Source organism: Haliotis rubra, unplaced genomic scaffold (genome assembly GCF_003918875.1).
Source record: "Haliotis rubra isolate DU_JTF1 unplaced genomic scaffold, ASM391887v1 Scf524, whole genome shotgun sequence".
Lineage (NCBI taxonomy): Eukaryota > Metazoa > Mollusca > Gastropoda > Lepetellida > Haliotidae > Haliotis > Haliotis rubra.
This window is the reverse complement of record NW_025767218.1, coordinates 763,226-779,371: the sequence shown is the minus strand read 5'-3', so window position 1 is coordinate 779,371 and position 16,146 is coordinate 763,226. Positions and strand designations below refer to the sequence as shown.

At 41.7% G+C, this 16,146-nt stretch overlaps 1 protein-coding gene and 1 long non-coding RNA gene across 2 annotated transcripts in view; both read right to left on the bottom strand.

Annotated features, from left to right (window-relative positions):
- The window catches only part of LOC124252781 (uncharacterized oxidoreductase MexAM1_META1p0182-like), a 55,943-nt gene that overhangs the window by 1,939 nt on the left and 37,858 nt on the right, over window positions 1–16,146 (bottom strand). The window contains exons 5-6 of the mRNA XM_046686438.1: window positions 1,174–1,312; window positions 321–361 (exon numbers count right to left, since the gene is read on the bottom strand). Coding sequence (XP_046542394.1) covers window positions 321–361; window positions 1,174–1,312 — 180 coding nt within the window. The remainder of the gene's footprint in view (window positions 1–320; window positions 362–1,173; window positions 1,313–16,146) is intronic.
- LOC124252797 lies at window positions 8,164–9,446 on the bottom strand. The gene is made up of 2 exons (XR_006892030.1): window positions 8,698–9,446; window positions 8,164–8,632 (listed from the first exon to the last, which is right to left on the bottom strand). It is a non-coding gene; the product is annotated as an uncharacterized LOC124252797 (long non-coding RNA).

Below are 16,146 nucleotides of genomic sequence, written 5' to 3'. Positions count from 1 at the left end.
GGTCGGCTCGGAGTCAGTATAATGTATCTGAGTGGGGTATTCATGCTTCACTGCGGCATGGTATCTCAGTGGGCTAGCACTATAAAACCAGCTTCAGTCTGGGCTAGTACAAGCAGCCGCACATACACACGCATGCACGTCGTCATATGAGCGAAATATTCTCAAGCACGACGTTAAACCCAATTCCACCACCACCATACAGCATCACCTCGGCTTCCTGTGTTATACGCGTGGCCTATCCTACACTCAAACGGCTACGGGATGTGTAAAGTTGCTCTGTTTTACAGGTTGTGAATTATTCTTATAACCATCACACTCACGATCATGGACGTTCCGGCAGACGACGTATTGACCACGTTTCCTGAAACAAAATTATTTGATCAGCAAAAGATTAGTGACTTCAGGTAGAAAGCTGGAAATATCGTGTGTTCATGTTAACATCTTATCTAATGAAAAGACATACAGTTATTATAATTAGTTCTATATGGCGTTTGTAAAGGACTGAATATATTTTAGTCACAGCCTCACAACGTACAGTTGTTTCTCTGAAACGTGATGCTGAACAAGTTGTGGTGACAACACCTTTATCCAGGACATACAGTATCCTCCTGCGAGGGTATGTAAGTCCCAAAACATTTGAAGTCAATTTAAGTGTACCAGGTTTTTAATCGTACTATTGTTGTGTTTTTAATGTATGGCTTAATGTCAGCATCAACGCCAGTGGCTGAAGCGATGGTGTAAATCCAGCTAGGGTCCACGCAGGGAGCAAAAGTAATGTAAGTCCCTAGTCTGGTGATCTCCTTTCAGTTGTTGGCGATGTCTAGCCACTTTTTTATATTGTATTGTCCAATTAGTGCTATTTGTTTTAACTTTCTACGCTAGTTTTACTTCAATTTGTGATATTCTAGTTGTTTTACTGTCCTTCGTCGGCAGGTTTTTATAATATCTATATATATTCTATTTCCATGTCAGATGTTCTCGTCACGATATGGCTGCAATATTGCCGATGTGACATTAAATAATAACTCACTCCTCACCCCTTCCAGGACATACAGCAAATTGTACGGTGAGTTGAGTACTGTCTTTAGCGTCTTGTTTTCTAGAATGAGTTGTTTTCAACAATGAAATTCAGACATAAAACCACCCATGAAATCACAGCCATTTAGAAAGTACCTTTAGTTTCAATCAAATGCGGTGCAACTAACTGTGTCAAGAACAAAGGTGCCTCAACGTTGACAGCCATCATTCTGTCGTACTGCTCTTTGGTCGTTGATGTCAGCGGAATCAGGTCTGAGATCCCAGCGTTGTTCACCTAAACACAGACATATGATATACCTAGCTTGTTTGTGTTACGGGTTAACGCCACCATCTGTAGCGTCTGTGTCGTACATAGTCGGGTAATGTAAAGTGTATGCAAAACCCAGTGATTGATAATATGAGCAACGGTCCACGCCACCAAGGTATTATGACTCTTTATCCACCGATTAACCACTGACTATCAAATCTCTTAAAACCCATCTAATGATTTAACCTAGTGCTTAAAGGGTTGGCTCGTTACATCGATGACTGGTTGGATTCCCCACGGTACATTTTGTGAAGCCCAGTTTTGTGTAGCCCGTCTCGGTATTCCTACACAGTTCAATCAATAGGGATGATCGATAAAACTCGAGTACTCCAAAACACGCATATGTTAATGGGACCTCTTTTATCCTTACAAATCCTTTTCATTTGATGTTCCTGTACATCCTTATAAACAGACTGTTGCGATTTTTCAAATAGTTCCATTTTCCTTTTGCACTGAGAAAATCGTTACGCTGGTGACACATTGGCATCCTTGAAATCAGATCAACAGAACAAAAGCGATAAAGCTCTTTCCACATGCATAAGAAATCTCTGCTAAACGCAGATTTGATTGTATAATTGTGACACTATATCATGAACATGTATTTGTTTCAGTGAGTGACTTGAATTTTACGCCGCACTCAGCAATATTCCAGCTATATGGCGGCGGTCTGTAAATAATCGAGTCTGGACCAGACAATCCAGTAATCAACAGCATGAACATCGATCTGCGCAATTGGGAACCGATGACATGTGTCAACCAAGTCAGCGAACCTGACTACCCGATCCCGTTAGTCGCCTCTTACGACAAGCATGGATTACTGAAGATCAATATTCTAACCCGGACCTTCACGGGTAGTATTTGTTTCAACAGTATTACAGTTGTACGATGTTGTTTGTAAACAATCGAGTCTGGACCAGACAGTCCAGTCCAGTCATTGTCACCATGCGAGACGATGACAGAGATGGATATTCAAAGTGATGGCCAGAAACACGTGTTTGTGCAAAGCAGCGATTTAATGGATCGGGTGAAGCTCGGTGACGCTATCAATCACAGGATGTTCTGGTTGTGCATATGTGGATTAGCCATTACTGTTTGCGGCTATAAAGAAGAAACAAATAACATCAAAATTTAAACAAAACGTTTAGCTGAACTATAATTAATTATATTTTTCCCAATTAGTCGTGGTGGTACAGAATATATGCATGCATATGTCCTTCCATCCCGTCTGCAGTATGTAAAGTATACTCACCAGTATGTCTATTTTCCCGAACTTCTTCTTGGTTGAATCCACGAGAGTCTTTCTGAAAGCATCGTTTGTGACGTCTCCCACGTTTATGAGAACGTCCTGAAACAGAAAGCTGATCACCTTGATAAATTATAACTTCAATTCTGTATAAACATCTTCGATTTTGCAGTGTGGACAGATTTCGATTGCTTTATGCACTTATTTTGTGACATGTTTGGAAACTGTACCAATATTGATTTGAGGACCTGTATCGCTTAATGGACACGATTTTAAAAGACTAATTGCAGTGCCTTGGACTATTGAGGCTGTACTTAATGATGACTTTCTTTACCGCTTTCTACTTACCTGGCACCCTGCCTTCTTGCAGTTCTTGACCACTTCTTCCAAATTCTTCTGGTTCCTACCAGTCAATGACAGTTTGGCGCCTTCTTTTGAAAATGCTACAGCAATCCCTGCCCCAATTCCTGAACTGGAACCTGAAAGAGGAGATTGTGTTGACTCAAATCAAACACGCAAAGAATTCCTCGTGTATTCATCGTGTTGTGTGTGTGAGTATGCGTGTGGACCTCTTTTTCATCCTTATGTGCATCGGCTATCAGTAGATCTATGAATTTATATGTACATTTCTGTGATGAAACGTGCTCCTTTCAACGTATGTTATGACATCCTTCAGTGTCCTGGTGAAATCTGATTACTAATCTAAACATGAATAACTAAACACGAATGGCTATAGTAACAACATTCACTACTGAAACATTGAAATTATTCTATTTAGAATTAACGCCAGACATTATAACAACACGAGAAGTAATCTTGCTTCACAAAGCGCACGCGTGTGTGTGTGTGTGTGTGTGTGTGTGTGTGTGTGTGTGTGTGTGTGTGTGTGTGTGTGTGTGTGTGTGTGTGTGTGTGTGTGTGTGTGTGTGTGTGTGTGTGTGTGTGTGTGTGTGTGTGTGTGTGCGTGCGCGCGCGCGTGTACAAGCGAGTCCGGTAATGTCGCGCGTCCGGTAATACATCGTAAACAAAGGTAAACATTGTCTGCTACCACATTTACGCTTGAAATCGGGACATTTCTATAAGGGACTGGCTTTTAGTCACTAAAGGTAAGTAAATAACTGTAATTGGCAGATAAATTGACAGTTTTATGAAAATTCGTTTTCTTCAGACTTTTAAACCTTTTTCTTCAGTATTCATAATTGGATTTAATATGAAACACTCTTTCTCACATTGATGAAGTGATTTTGAAAATAATCTGGCCCTAATACGCTTCCATACTTCGGATCTCCAGCTGGATGTTATGCGCATCAGTTGCTGCGCAGCATTACCGGACAGCAAGCGATATCGTCAGAACGCTGGTAAGGTGAATCGTATGGCATAATGCAACGTTAGAATCTTATAGTCGTCAGTAAAACTTATATTTCTAGGTAAATATGATGCATTCCAGCATGTTTAATCACGTAAACCACAAAAAATAAGAGACTTCAGTTGCCGTGTTGCAATCGATGTGCTTAGGTGCGCGGAATTACCGGGCGGCATTGCAATTACACCTGCTACATTTCTATGTATGTAATGGCATTAGACCCCTGATTTAAATATTATGTTCACTATTCAGAATCAAGCATCCTTCACTAGCTTGGTGAAATCTGATTGCTTAACTAAACAAGAATAATTAATAACATTTTCACTCTCGAAACATTGCAACAATATTCACGCAGAAAGGAGCAGCTGGTGAAAAATGGCAAGACTGATCACCACAATATTGTCAGCAGTCTCACAAACAAGTTCATGAGCCCCGAAGGTAACCACATCAGCACAACAAACAACATCTGCAACGGTAATATATGATGGATAATTGTTTGGAATGAACGTATGATGATATGAAAAGAACAGCTGGAGGTATAAGAGAGGCAACCATAAAACCATCTTAGTATCACAGGCAATGTCAGCAATGCCTCTCGAACACTACCATAATTCCCAGGAAAAGAATCGGAATAACACCTGAACGTCTCCCTTACATCCATGAACAACACCAGCATCTCCATAGAAAACATTAGAGACCCAGAAACATTTTCAACAGCAACACAAAACACATCGAAGGAATTTTACAATCATGATCAGCTCATCAGCAGCCCACGACACAATTTCGGCAGCATAGAAAATATCAGAAGGAAACTCATAAACATGATCATCTCATTAGCAGCGCAAGAAACAATTCCAGCAGCACCAGGGGACTCTGGGGTTGCAGTATCCTCTCGCATCTACAGCCCAGGACCTAGATTTTCGAGGCTCTACTAGCTTTAAGATAGTCGTACGTGCCATTCATTAATATTACCTGACGACTATCTTAGCGCTAAGAGAGAAAACCTAGACCCAGCTGGCCTGTCCACAATGACAACCAGTGTACTTGCTGGTCTGATGTCTGTAATGTACGAGCCACTGTCGTCTGGGTTGACGGAGCTTCACCACCCGATTTCTTTTATCGATCCTTACGACATGCTTTGTTTGCTGACATACCAATGGTCGAGGATTCAAACCCATGAAAACCAAATACTTTATACGTTTTCCACAATGACAAAATCTCACCTGTAATGATAGCAACTTTTCCTCTCAGTGCCATTTCAACAGTGGGTGAATGATTCAGCAAGTTTTTGTGTTTGAGAGTCGAGGTCTTGTTTGTGTGTTAACTGTGTTATCTACTGCATGTTATATATAGCAAAGTCAACGCATGCGCACCCTTGCTTGCCCGGGTGGACTCGGTGTTAATATGCTGCCCCAGATCATGACTCAGCGATAATGTCCATGTCGCCATGACCTGCTGCACTGTTATCTTCCAGAACTATCCATCTCTCAACTGCTCTAAGATTATGTATAGATTTGGTGTATTGAAGACTGGCTTTCCACTAACACCTTAAATTGTTCACAGAGAATGTATTCTAAACTTGTATTTAAGAACACTGCATCAGCCTATCGTGGCTTTGTACATTCGACAACAATGAACGACCTGTGTGTCTACATTTTGATTTCCGTCATGGTATATCTACACCCGCCTTTGTGTTACCCATGGTATATCTACGCCCGCCTTTCTGTTACCCATGGTATATCTACGCCCGACTTTCTTTTACCCATGGTATATCTACGCCCGACTTTCTGTTACCTAAGGTATATCTACGCCCGCCTTTCTGTTACCCATGGTTTATCTACACCCGACTTTCTGTTACCCAAGGTATATCTACACCCGACTTTCTGTTACCCATGGTTTATCTACTCCCGACTTTCTGATGTTCATTTTAGGACATTGCATCAACCACTTGTGGCATTGTGTATTCATTAACAATGACCGGCCTGTTTGTTTACAGCATCACTTATTTAGCTGGGATAAGTGATTGCGTTCTGTCGATGTCTGGACAAGACAACCTCATGATTGATATTATGAGCACAAATGCATACATTGAACCAGGTAACCAAGTCTGACCACCCGTTTCGTGTCGTCATCCTCAGACTCTACGTAAAGCATGGACCTCTTTTATATCTGGTATCCTCCAGAGTGCCCTTTTGTTGAAGGAAAGCTTTATTGGTTGAATTTTGTTGAACGCCGCACTTGGCATTACTTCATCTTAATCACGACGGCCTGTGGATAATGGAATCCAGGGAATATCTACACATGGGGTTCTGAATACACAATGCCAATTTGAAAGTGGTCAGATGTAACCCATGTTATACTTGGGATACCAATCACACCATTGTTTTTTCTTTGGGATAAACACAGTCGATAAATACACTTCTCGATTTTAACATACATGTACTTATTATTTTAGATTAAGATACATACGGCTTAATCATGCTCTTTAAAATCTAAGCATTTACTGTACCATACAAGTAAAATCGACCGAGTATTTTTTTCACCGAAGCTGCCACGATATCTCTACTATAACGTGGACTTTGCATGCGTGTTAGTGCATTACAACACAAGTATGTGAGCGCGCTGTTCTCTATCAGATAAGTAGGACACCTGTACAACGATTGCTGTGACTGTATAAGGGCAATTGACATGATATCATGGGACTGATGACTCACTGAAAGCATGTACGCCGTAACTAACTAGCCTATCGACGAACATGTACCAACCAAATATATCAGTGGTCTGGCTTGCAATAACAATCACCACAAGTGAGCAGTCGGAAAGATGGCCCGTGAGAAAAATCACAACGTTCGAAATATCTGCTAAATGAGTTGCAAACTTCGGCGAAGGTCAATACAGGAACTCTGTGCTATTGGTAATATGTGGCCTGTCCCCGGTAATTTGCACAAAGTTGTATCTTTCGACTATCATCGATCAGTGGTGTGCAGGCACAGAACGTTGGTAAAGCTGCCTGTTTTTCTGTAAGATTATGTCATTACTACAAGAAAATTGCAAAGGACAGTTTCCGTCAACGTTTTGATACTAGATACGACACAATACACAAATCATCTGTTTTGGCTCAAATATATACCTGTCACAAGTATGGAGCTAGAGAGAAGATGTATGTGATGAGACAAAAACACCGGAGCTGTAACCTTGGAACGTTGTAGGATCAATATTAGTGCACACTCTACGTGCTTTGATAACTGCCTGTAACTGCCCTACGTCACGTACATACCGTCAGTCGCCGTAACATAGTTCTGTTATGATCACCGCCGGGTTAAGACATGGAGTCCACCTCACCTGGTTCTGTACATACGTAATTTACAGACGTGTTTTCCCTGTGGCTCCACGTCTGTCCTCAACCATCCGTTTCTTCACATTTAACGTCGGGATAAGTGACGGCGTTCTGTCGATAAGACATATCTTAGTGATTGATACCATGAGCACCGTCGGGGTACGACTGCATACCCTGAACAAAGTCAGCGAGCCTGAACACCCGATCCCCTAAGTCACCTCTTGCGACAAACATGGCTTGCTGAAGACCAATTCTAACAAGGATCTTCACGGATTCCACCTTTAGAGTAATCAGCTAAGTCACTGAGTCTGATCACGTCGTAATCCCACCGTCAGTTGCCGTATCCGTTGCAGAAGAAACCGTCGCCATTCATGATGCAAAGCTTCCACCACGTGAGTGAGTGAGTGAGTGAGTGAGTGAGTTTAGTTTGCACTCACCAATATTCCAGCTATATGGCGGCGGTCTGTAAAGAATCGAGTCTGGACCAGACAATCCAGGGATCAACAGCATGAACATCGATCAGCGCAACTGGTATACTATGACATGTGTCAGCCCAGTCAGCGAGCCTGACCACCCGATCCCGTTAGTGGCCTCTTACGACAAGCATGGGCTACTGAAGATCATTTCTAACCAGGACCTTCACGGGTTTCCATCACGTACACTTGCAATAATGGCGTAAATGACCATATGATCTCACGTATCATCATAAACAAACTGAAATTTAACATAGTTCTGTCAGCGGTAAGCATATGGAGGGGTGCTTAACCTTTTACCAGGTATATATCAGTCAATCTATATTCAGAACTGAAGGCGACGGGCCCATAGTACAGGTATATATCTAACGGGGATGGCTCTTTCACAATGACACAACTCCGTTGAGGCTGTAGTCCGGATTTATTAGGGTAGTTTGTATAAAGAATTCAAGTCTGAAACAATGTATATCAATATATAACACTCCATCAAAATATTTATTTTATCACATTCATTCATTTCATTGCACATTGTTCAGATAATTAACAATCACAGCTCCACCACTGTACATATAAAAAGAACTCAAGACAAATTGACATCACAAAATCAATGGTTCAGTTTCATATTACGATTCTTAGGAATTATGGAACACATCTGGCATCTTCAAAACTATGAAACATCAACGTGTCTTACCAGTCCAGGCCTGTTTCCTCTCTGCTGTACAAGTTTCACCACAGTTGTAGATTGTTCCCTCTTGATGGTCCACTGATGGTCCACGTCTGTTTCCTCTCTGCTGTACAAGTTTCACCTCAGTTGTAGACTGTTCCCTCTTGATGGTCCAGGTCTGTTTCCTCTCTGCTGTACAAGTTTCACCTCAGTTGTAGACTGTTCCCTCTTGATGGTCCAGGTCTGTTTCCTCTCTGCTGTACAAGTTTCACCACAGTTGTAGACTGTTCCCTCTTGATGGTCCACTGATGGTCAACGTCTGTTTCCTCTCTGCTGTACAAGTTTCACCTCAGTTGTAGACTGTTCCCTCTTGATGGTTCACGTCTGTTTCCTCTCTGCTGTACAAGTTTCACCTCAGTTGTAGACTGTTCCCTCTTGATGGTCCAGGTCTGTTTCCTCTCTGCTGTACACGTTTCACATCAGTTGTAGACTGTTCCCTCTTGATGGTCCACTGATGGTCCACGTCTGTTTCCTCTCTTCTGTACTTTCCTCTCTTCTGTACAAGTTTCACCTCAGTTGTAGACTGTCCCCTCTTGATGAGCTGAATGAAATCAAATATATTCGGGTGGCATGGGGTGAGGGAGTTGATCTTGTTGTGCTAACCGTCAATGTTGTTGTTTGTTCTGTGGCCATCATTAGCAAAGTGGTTCCAAGCCAGCTGGTCCCAGGCTCCCTCAATCCATGTTGTTGTCACATAGTCCATAAACTTGACACAGGCCTCTCCCTCGGGACTTTCACTGATAGCCTCTAGCCACACATTTTCGACTTGGTCAAGGGGCACTAAGGGAAGGGCTTTAGCTCGGCTCACCAGTTGATAAATGAATGATTTAAGTGGTTTAGCATCCGCTTCTGGCGGGCGCCAATTTCGCCGACGGGGCAGGTGGGTTTTAACATTAAAATATAAATAGCTGGTAACAGGGACTAAAGCACCTGCCTCCTGCGGTGAGGCAAAGGCCGCAGCTGTGAGTTGAAAGGCTGTGAGTGAGCTGGCTGGGTTGAGAGGCCGTGACCTTGTACTGGAGAGGATGTGCTGGTTTGTTTACAATTTAGTGGCTACTGATTGGCTGAGAGAAGGCGCGGATCTCATAGCAGAAATAAAGCGCTCTGGATATCGGTATCCCGGCTGCTTCGTTTCGAGGGAGGTAAACCCAAGTACAAAATATTGCACTTTTGATTTGCGATTATACGCTTATAATTTTGTTTATTTGTTTTTTCATAATCAGCAATGATTATATGTCATGAAGAAGTGATAATTGTGTTTTAATTATGTTTGATTTTTGGTTGCATGTGACCTTTAAGAGAGGTTTTAGATGGCGATAAGGAGGCTGGCTAGACCCTTGTGGTAGTTTGAGTTTGTGGGCGAGGGTATGTAGTTTTTTAGCTGTGGGATCTTTGAGGAGAATGGCTGCAGATATGAATTCTATGAGCTTGTTGAGGTTTTGATTTAATTTTTGTGGTGTGAGAGTGAGGTTGGGTTTGCGTGGGGGACAGTGTGTTTTTTGGTTGTGTGGAGGTGGGGTTGGATAGCTTGGGTGATGGGTGGTTTGGGGAGAGTAGTATTGGTAGGTGGGGGTTGGTTTGTGGGCTTGGGAGATGGTGGGGCAGTGTTAGGGCGGGGTTTGGGGGGATGGGGTGGAGGATGGAGCTTGATGAAGTATTAGCAGAGGGTGTGGAGGAAGACGCTGAGAGTAGAGAGTGATATGCGAGTGATTCGGCAGGTCGGTGTGTTTTATGTGTTTGTTTAGTTTGAGGATGTGGTTTTGCGTGATGGGGCATGTATTTTGTGTTGAAGTGTGTCCGTGTGTGTCACAATGAATGCAATATTTTTGCCATGTACATTCTTCTACTGTGTGGCTGTCCGACCCGCATTTGGGGCATATCATTGGTGATTTGCAAGTGTTGGTTGTGTGTGTGTAAGAGAAACAGTATCTGCATTGTTGTGGGTTTTTCCTGAGTGGGTGTACTTTGTATGATAGTGCTCCAAATGTGATATGAGTGGGGAGTGTGATGGTGTCGAAGGTCAGAAAGGTTGTTTGGGTGTGTGAGTTGTACATGGTGGGTTGCTTGTTATTGATTGTGCGGTATTGGGTGATTTTAGGTTGTGTTGGGATAGTGTTTGCAATGTCTATGTAGTTTTCTGTTTGTGATTCCCTGGCATCAATGTGAATTACCCCCTGTATAGATGATTGCCATCGTGGCAGCTGCCAGTTTATTTGTTTTCCATCAATGAGTGCGTGTTTGGTAGTGTTAGTGAGTTGTTGTGGTTTGGAGGTCAAGAAGGATGGTTTCTAGGTCGATTCCGAAGTTTATTGGTATTGGGTCGACTTGGTGGGGGGATGTGAGTGGCGGAAAGTCTTTGGTAGGGGTGGAGAATAGGGATGAGTTGGGGTAGGGGGAGGCCATGATGCATGGGGAGGGGGCAGGGGGAGGGAGGGGTGTAGAATTGTTTTGTGGGCTGTGGTGTAGGGCTGGGAAGGGTAGGAAAAAATGGAATCGAGTACCCACATGTGCTTACCCGATCGGAATCGAGTACCTGGAAATGTAAGGAATACAGCGCTTCTGTCAACTGTCTGAATATTCAATCACGAGTTGACAGAGATTATTATAGAAACTTGAAAGGATGGCAATAAGACATTAAAACAGATCTTAGGCTATTTAATTTACGTCTATTTAACCAACATAAAGAGTGACAGCATTACTTACATTCACAGAACCTTTCGTTCCCGCCGCTCATGCGTAGATAAATTACAGTCGTTAATAATAACCTTCATTAACCGGACAATACCAATGATGTGTGACTTCAATTATGAAAAAGACAAGTTATCATCTGCCCTTGTTAATCCAGGTCTCCCTTTCCGGGTACACGATTCCTAGAAATAGGACTCGATTCCAGGTGTCCGGTTTGGGTATGTACACAATATATAGGTATGATAGAAACAAATTACAAATGAACATATATACAAATGAAAGGTAAACAAAATAAACTGGGAGAAATGTGAGGAATTGTCTTTGAATTATTTGATTGTCTATTTACAGATCATCCATTTGCACAGAGTAACAAGGAAAAAATGGCGCACACTTGCGATTGTTAGTCCCAGATTGGGTGGCCGCGGTTAGCGGCCGGTAGGGTAGGGGTGACCGGTCGCTTTGCTGATGTGGGTGTCTGAGGTTGAGAGGAGGAGGGTAGATTTGGTGTAGGATTGATGGACCAGTACGTCCAGCTTCAATGAGATAGGATAAGTGAATGAATAATGAATGAATGGACCAGTTGATAAAAATCTCCTTTCTCTTTATACGTTGCTGCAAGTCCGAGATTTTGAATCTTTATCTCTCATATTGCAAACAAGCACTCTACCCTCGAAACTTTTTTTTATGTTCGTCTATACTCCAACTAGAATCTCAGTCTATGCAGTTACTTAATTAACTTGCATTTCCTGATTAAAATAATAACTTTCATTAATTACTAAGTGTTTGAAAATAAACTTACTGCTTGTAATCTCTTTATTGTCAGATCACTTGGACATACATGTATCTTAATTGATAAACCCCTTTAGTTAATCTAATCTCATTACTAAGCATCTTGAGACCCCCAAGATCTCCAATAGCCTCTCCCAAACAGATTTTACGGGTCAGTAACTCCACGGCTCACACTGACCCATGGAGAAATCACTCATGCGTGGTTAGACACTCCAGGTATAGTCAAGGCCTAAAAATTAGACGAACCAAGTTGTAATCTGGAGAGGAGCTTTAACCAGTAAGCAATAGAGCGTTTAAGATCGTACACATTGATAGGATATCTACTAGTTTCTGGTATCTGTTCCAGGTATATGTAATAGTGTATCAGTAAATGAAATGTAAAGGGGGTGGCTGGTCGTGTGCTAGGGGGATTCGGGACATGATCCGACTAGCCGCTTTGCTATCTTTTCAATACCCAATCGATTTAAATGTTGCGTGCCATATACCTCACCTAACTAAGATCATTAATCTTGTTGGAACAGTAATCAATAAATTCAAAGTAATGTGTATGTCTCTAGCTGTATATGTTGAGACTAGGATCAATACTGTACCTATGCACAATGACTTTGCAAGTATATTTCTCTGAGTGGGGTAGTTTCCAACGTCCAAGTTATTGAATATGTTTATTACTAAACAATGTGTCACATAACGATGAATATGCTAATATCTACACCGAGAATTATATTCAACCTCCAGTTCATACAGATAAAGGTTAAATAAAAACAAGACCCTCCCTGACAGAAGACACAAGACCCTCCCTGACGGAAGACACAAGACCCTCCCTGACAGAAGACACAAGACCCTCCCTGACAGAAGACACAAGACCCTCCCTGACAGAAGACACAAGACCCTCCCTGACAGAAGACTGTATAAACAAGTTTGCCGCCTCTGCTGCTCTTCATCCGATGCTCATTGTAGGTGATGGTGTGTTATCGGTCGAGTGCCAATTTCAGCATAGACATTAACATGTCAATTTTACTAGGACAGAGGGAGTGAGTTGGATTTTACGCCGCATTTAGCAATGTTCCAGCGGTATCACGACAGGGGACACCAGAAATGGGCTTCACACATTGCACCAATATGGGGAATCCAACCCGGGATTTCGGCGTGACGAGCGAACTCTTTAACCACTAGGCTACCCCATCGCCCCTGCTAGGACAAACTTTAAATTAATTGAAACCCAGAGTAAGTTATATTAAAGAATGCAGAAGTGGTTCACAGCAATATCACGGCGGGGGACACCAAAAACAGGCTTCACACAGTGTACCCATGTGGAGAATCGAACCCGTGACGACCGAACGCGTTAACCATTAAGCTCTCCCGCCGTACCTGTTCCTTTTTTTAACTGTCTATGTTGATTCCCAGGCGGTGCTTCTTGGTGTGAATACGTCCCCTCGGACGAAGCAGGACGTATCGTATTTCTTCTAATCAGCGCCGGGACTCAAATAAGCGCCGGTGTGGAAGTCCGTTGAAATAATAAGCGCCCGGGCCCTTATTAGAGGAAATTCGCTATTTGTTAATCTGGTGATATTGGAAGGCAGTTAGTGAGTGACTTAGTGAAGAAAAACAGTTTGCTCTACGCCCATTTATAGTGTACTAAAGTACAGTTTTGCCTTGAACTATTCTATTTAAACTCCGTTTGCGTCCCAGTTCTTTAACGTCACAAAGGTTCGTGGGGAAAGACTGTACTTTCATACACTATACATGGTGGCAAAGCGAACAGATTATTTTGTTAGATGTCAAATCGAATACAAAGCATTGGATGCTGTTACAATATACAAATGGCAATATTCCAGCTATATGGCGGCGGTCTGTAAAGAATCGAGTCTGGACCAGAAAATCCAGGGATCAACAGCATGAATATCGATCTACGCAATTGGTATACTATGACATGTGTCGCCTCTTACGACAAGCAGGGGTTACTGAAGATCAATATTTTAACCTGGACCTTCACGGGTATTGAAAATGAAGTATACAATATGTTATATGATGATATATTAGTATATGATAATATGGATAATATGGTCATTGAATGTTTAGTTTGGCCCTTTTGACTTTCCCTTGGCCCGTTTGACTTTTTCAGTTTTGGCCCCTTTGTCCTTTGGCCCTTTGAACTGTTTCCCGATTCAGAAGTGTTCACCGCCATTTTTCCCTTTGAGTTGAAGGCTTTAGTAAATTCTATAAAAACTGAAAACAGTTTATCTCCCTTTTTCAAAAGATATCTTGAAGTAGAGCATGAAAAAACATATATTTTCTGTGGTAGTGTATCCTTTCCCGAAGTCGGCTTGGGATACTGCTACTTTACAATCATAATCAACCTAACACACAAGTCATTTATTCATAATATGCTGGAACAGTATGTTGAAGATACTAAGCAAAGAAGTCTGTATAGGTGTTTGTATTATTAACGAAACTTGCTTATGAAGTGTGACAAATACGCCTACTGACCAAGTTTCCTTTAGGCTGAATTATCTGCCCTTGGACTGACACTTATCATTTGATTGTCAAACTTATCCAGTAAGGATCTGATCACATTTTGATATGTCAGGAAGTCACCTTTCTGTTTTGACAATCAGATCACGAGGGATTACGTTATGTAACGTCCTTTTGAATTATATTTTCTTTCACAAAGTACTGAATATGTTTCTCTCCGTGAGAAAATTGGTGTATTGGTGAGTTATATATTTATGTCGGTACACAACAACACCCGTGTTCACATGGACAGACAGCGTATGCATCTACAGCCCGTTTGGCTCAAAAGCGGACCGATGAATTGCAATCTAACTCGAAAACCAATAAACATAAAATACTCAATGAAACGCTGATCATAATCGAAACATCATACCAACTCTGTTATTTATTTGCAGAATTTTTGTTCTAAAAATAAAAAAGTTGTTTAACAAACTATCATTAAAATATTGACACAATTCACTGTTTGTTACGAGGGAGGAGTGCAGAGAAAGGGACAGCCAGGTGTTCGAGAAGCACGTTCACTGACAAACACCACACAAAATGACTGTATTACCCAAATTTACTAACGTCAGGAAATACTCGTTTCATCCGGCGGCCATATGAACAACGTTTGAAATCTACGTATCATCTGGCCGTCAGATTTACACACGTTTAAAAGGGTGTTAAAATAAACGAACATTCGACTCTGCATTTACATGTATTTCACAGGTGTGTAAATCTGGCCATTGTTTGCATGTGTTTCCTAACATGTGTAACATATGTAAATGCTGTGATTGTAGGACATGCATTTCAATACCCTTGAAATCTCGTATGACCAGGGTTAGGTTTGTCATATATTTTGTACATGCGTAAATGGTTGGAAATGAGTAAGTATAGTGTTACAAGATTAGCACTACTTTAACATGTATTTCAATGGTGCTATAATGTAACTGTCACATAGGGTTCGTTAGCGCGTCCGACCACGCCATAATGTACTGAGATAATTAGTAACACATGGTGAAGTGATACCCATGACTGAGCACCACTAATAACGTACGTGTCTTTCTTGACATACACATGGTGTCTGTTTAAAAGGTTCAAATATCGGGTCTATGGGCCAGAGCGATATGTATGTTAGGGAGTGTGTGTGTGTGTGTGCGAGGAGAGGGTGTGGCATGGGGTAGGCCTAGGGTGGGGTGGTGGCGGTGGTCGGTGTTGGGGTACTGATAAGTCTTTCTGACCAATAGGTAATATCATTTATACTTTTGTAATGGAAATTACATAACAGTTTAAATAACTGACCTTAGGTACACTTCTTATATATGCTATACTAGGAGACACTGCTAATTACAATAAAACACAGATCTAGACGAATGTGTTCACACAGACATGAACCGGTAGGTCCCTAATTTTAGTGCTCACTTGTATGAGTTATCCGACTGATCATAACTGAACAAATTTCATTATCTATACTTTCATAAAAGATTATTACAATGTATTAATGATTCCCGGTGTAAATTACTTTTGTAAATGTGTGAACATGCACATACTTGGTGTGACCTCTTTTTGATTCGGAATACAGGTATTATTCCATACGGACGTTTTCTCAAATTTCAGTTACCCGACGGAATATACTGTAGACATATTTTGTTTCCACCTCTTGGGTAGACTAAAGAAAATTGTAGTGATTGCAA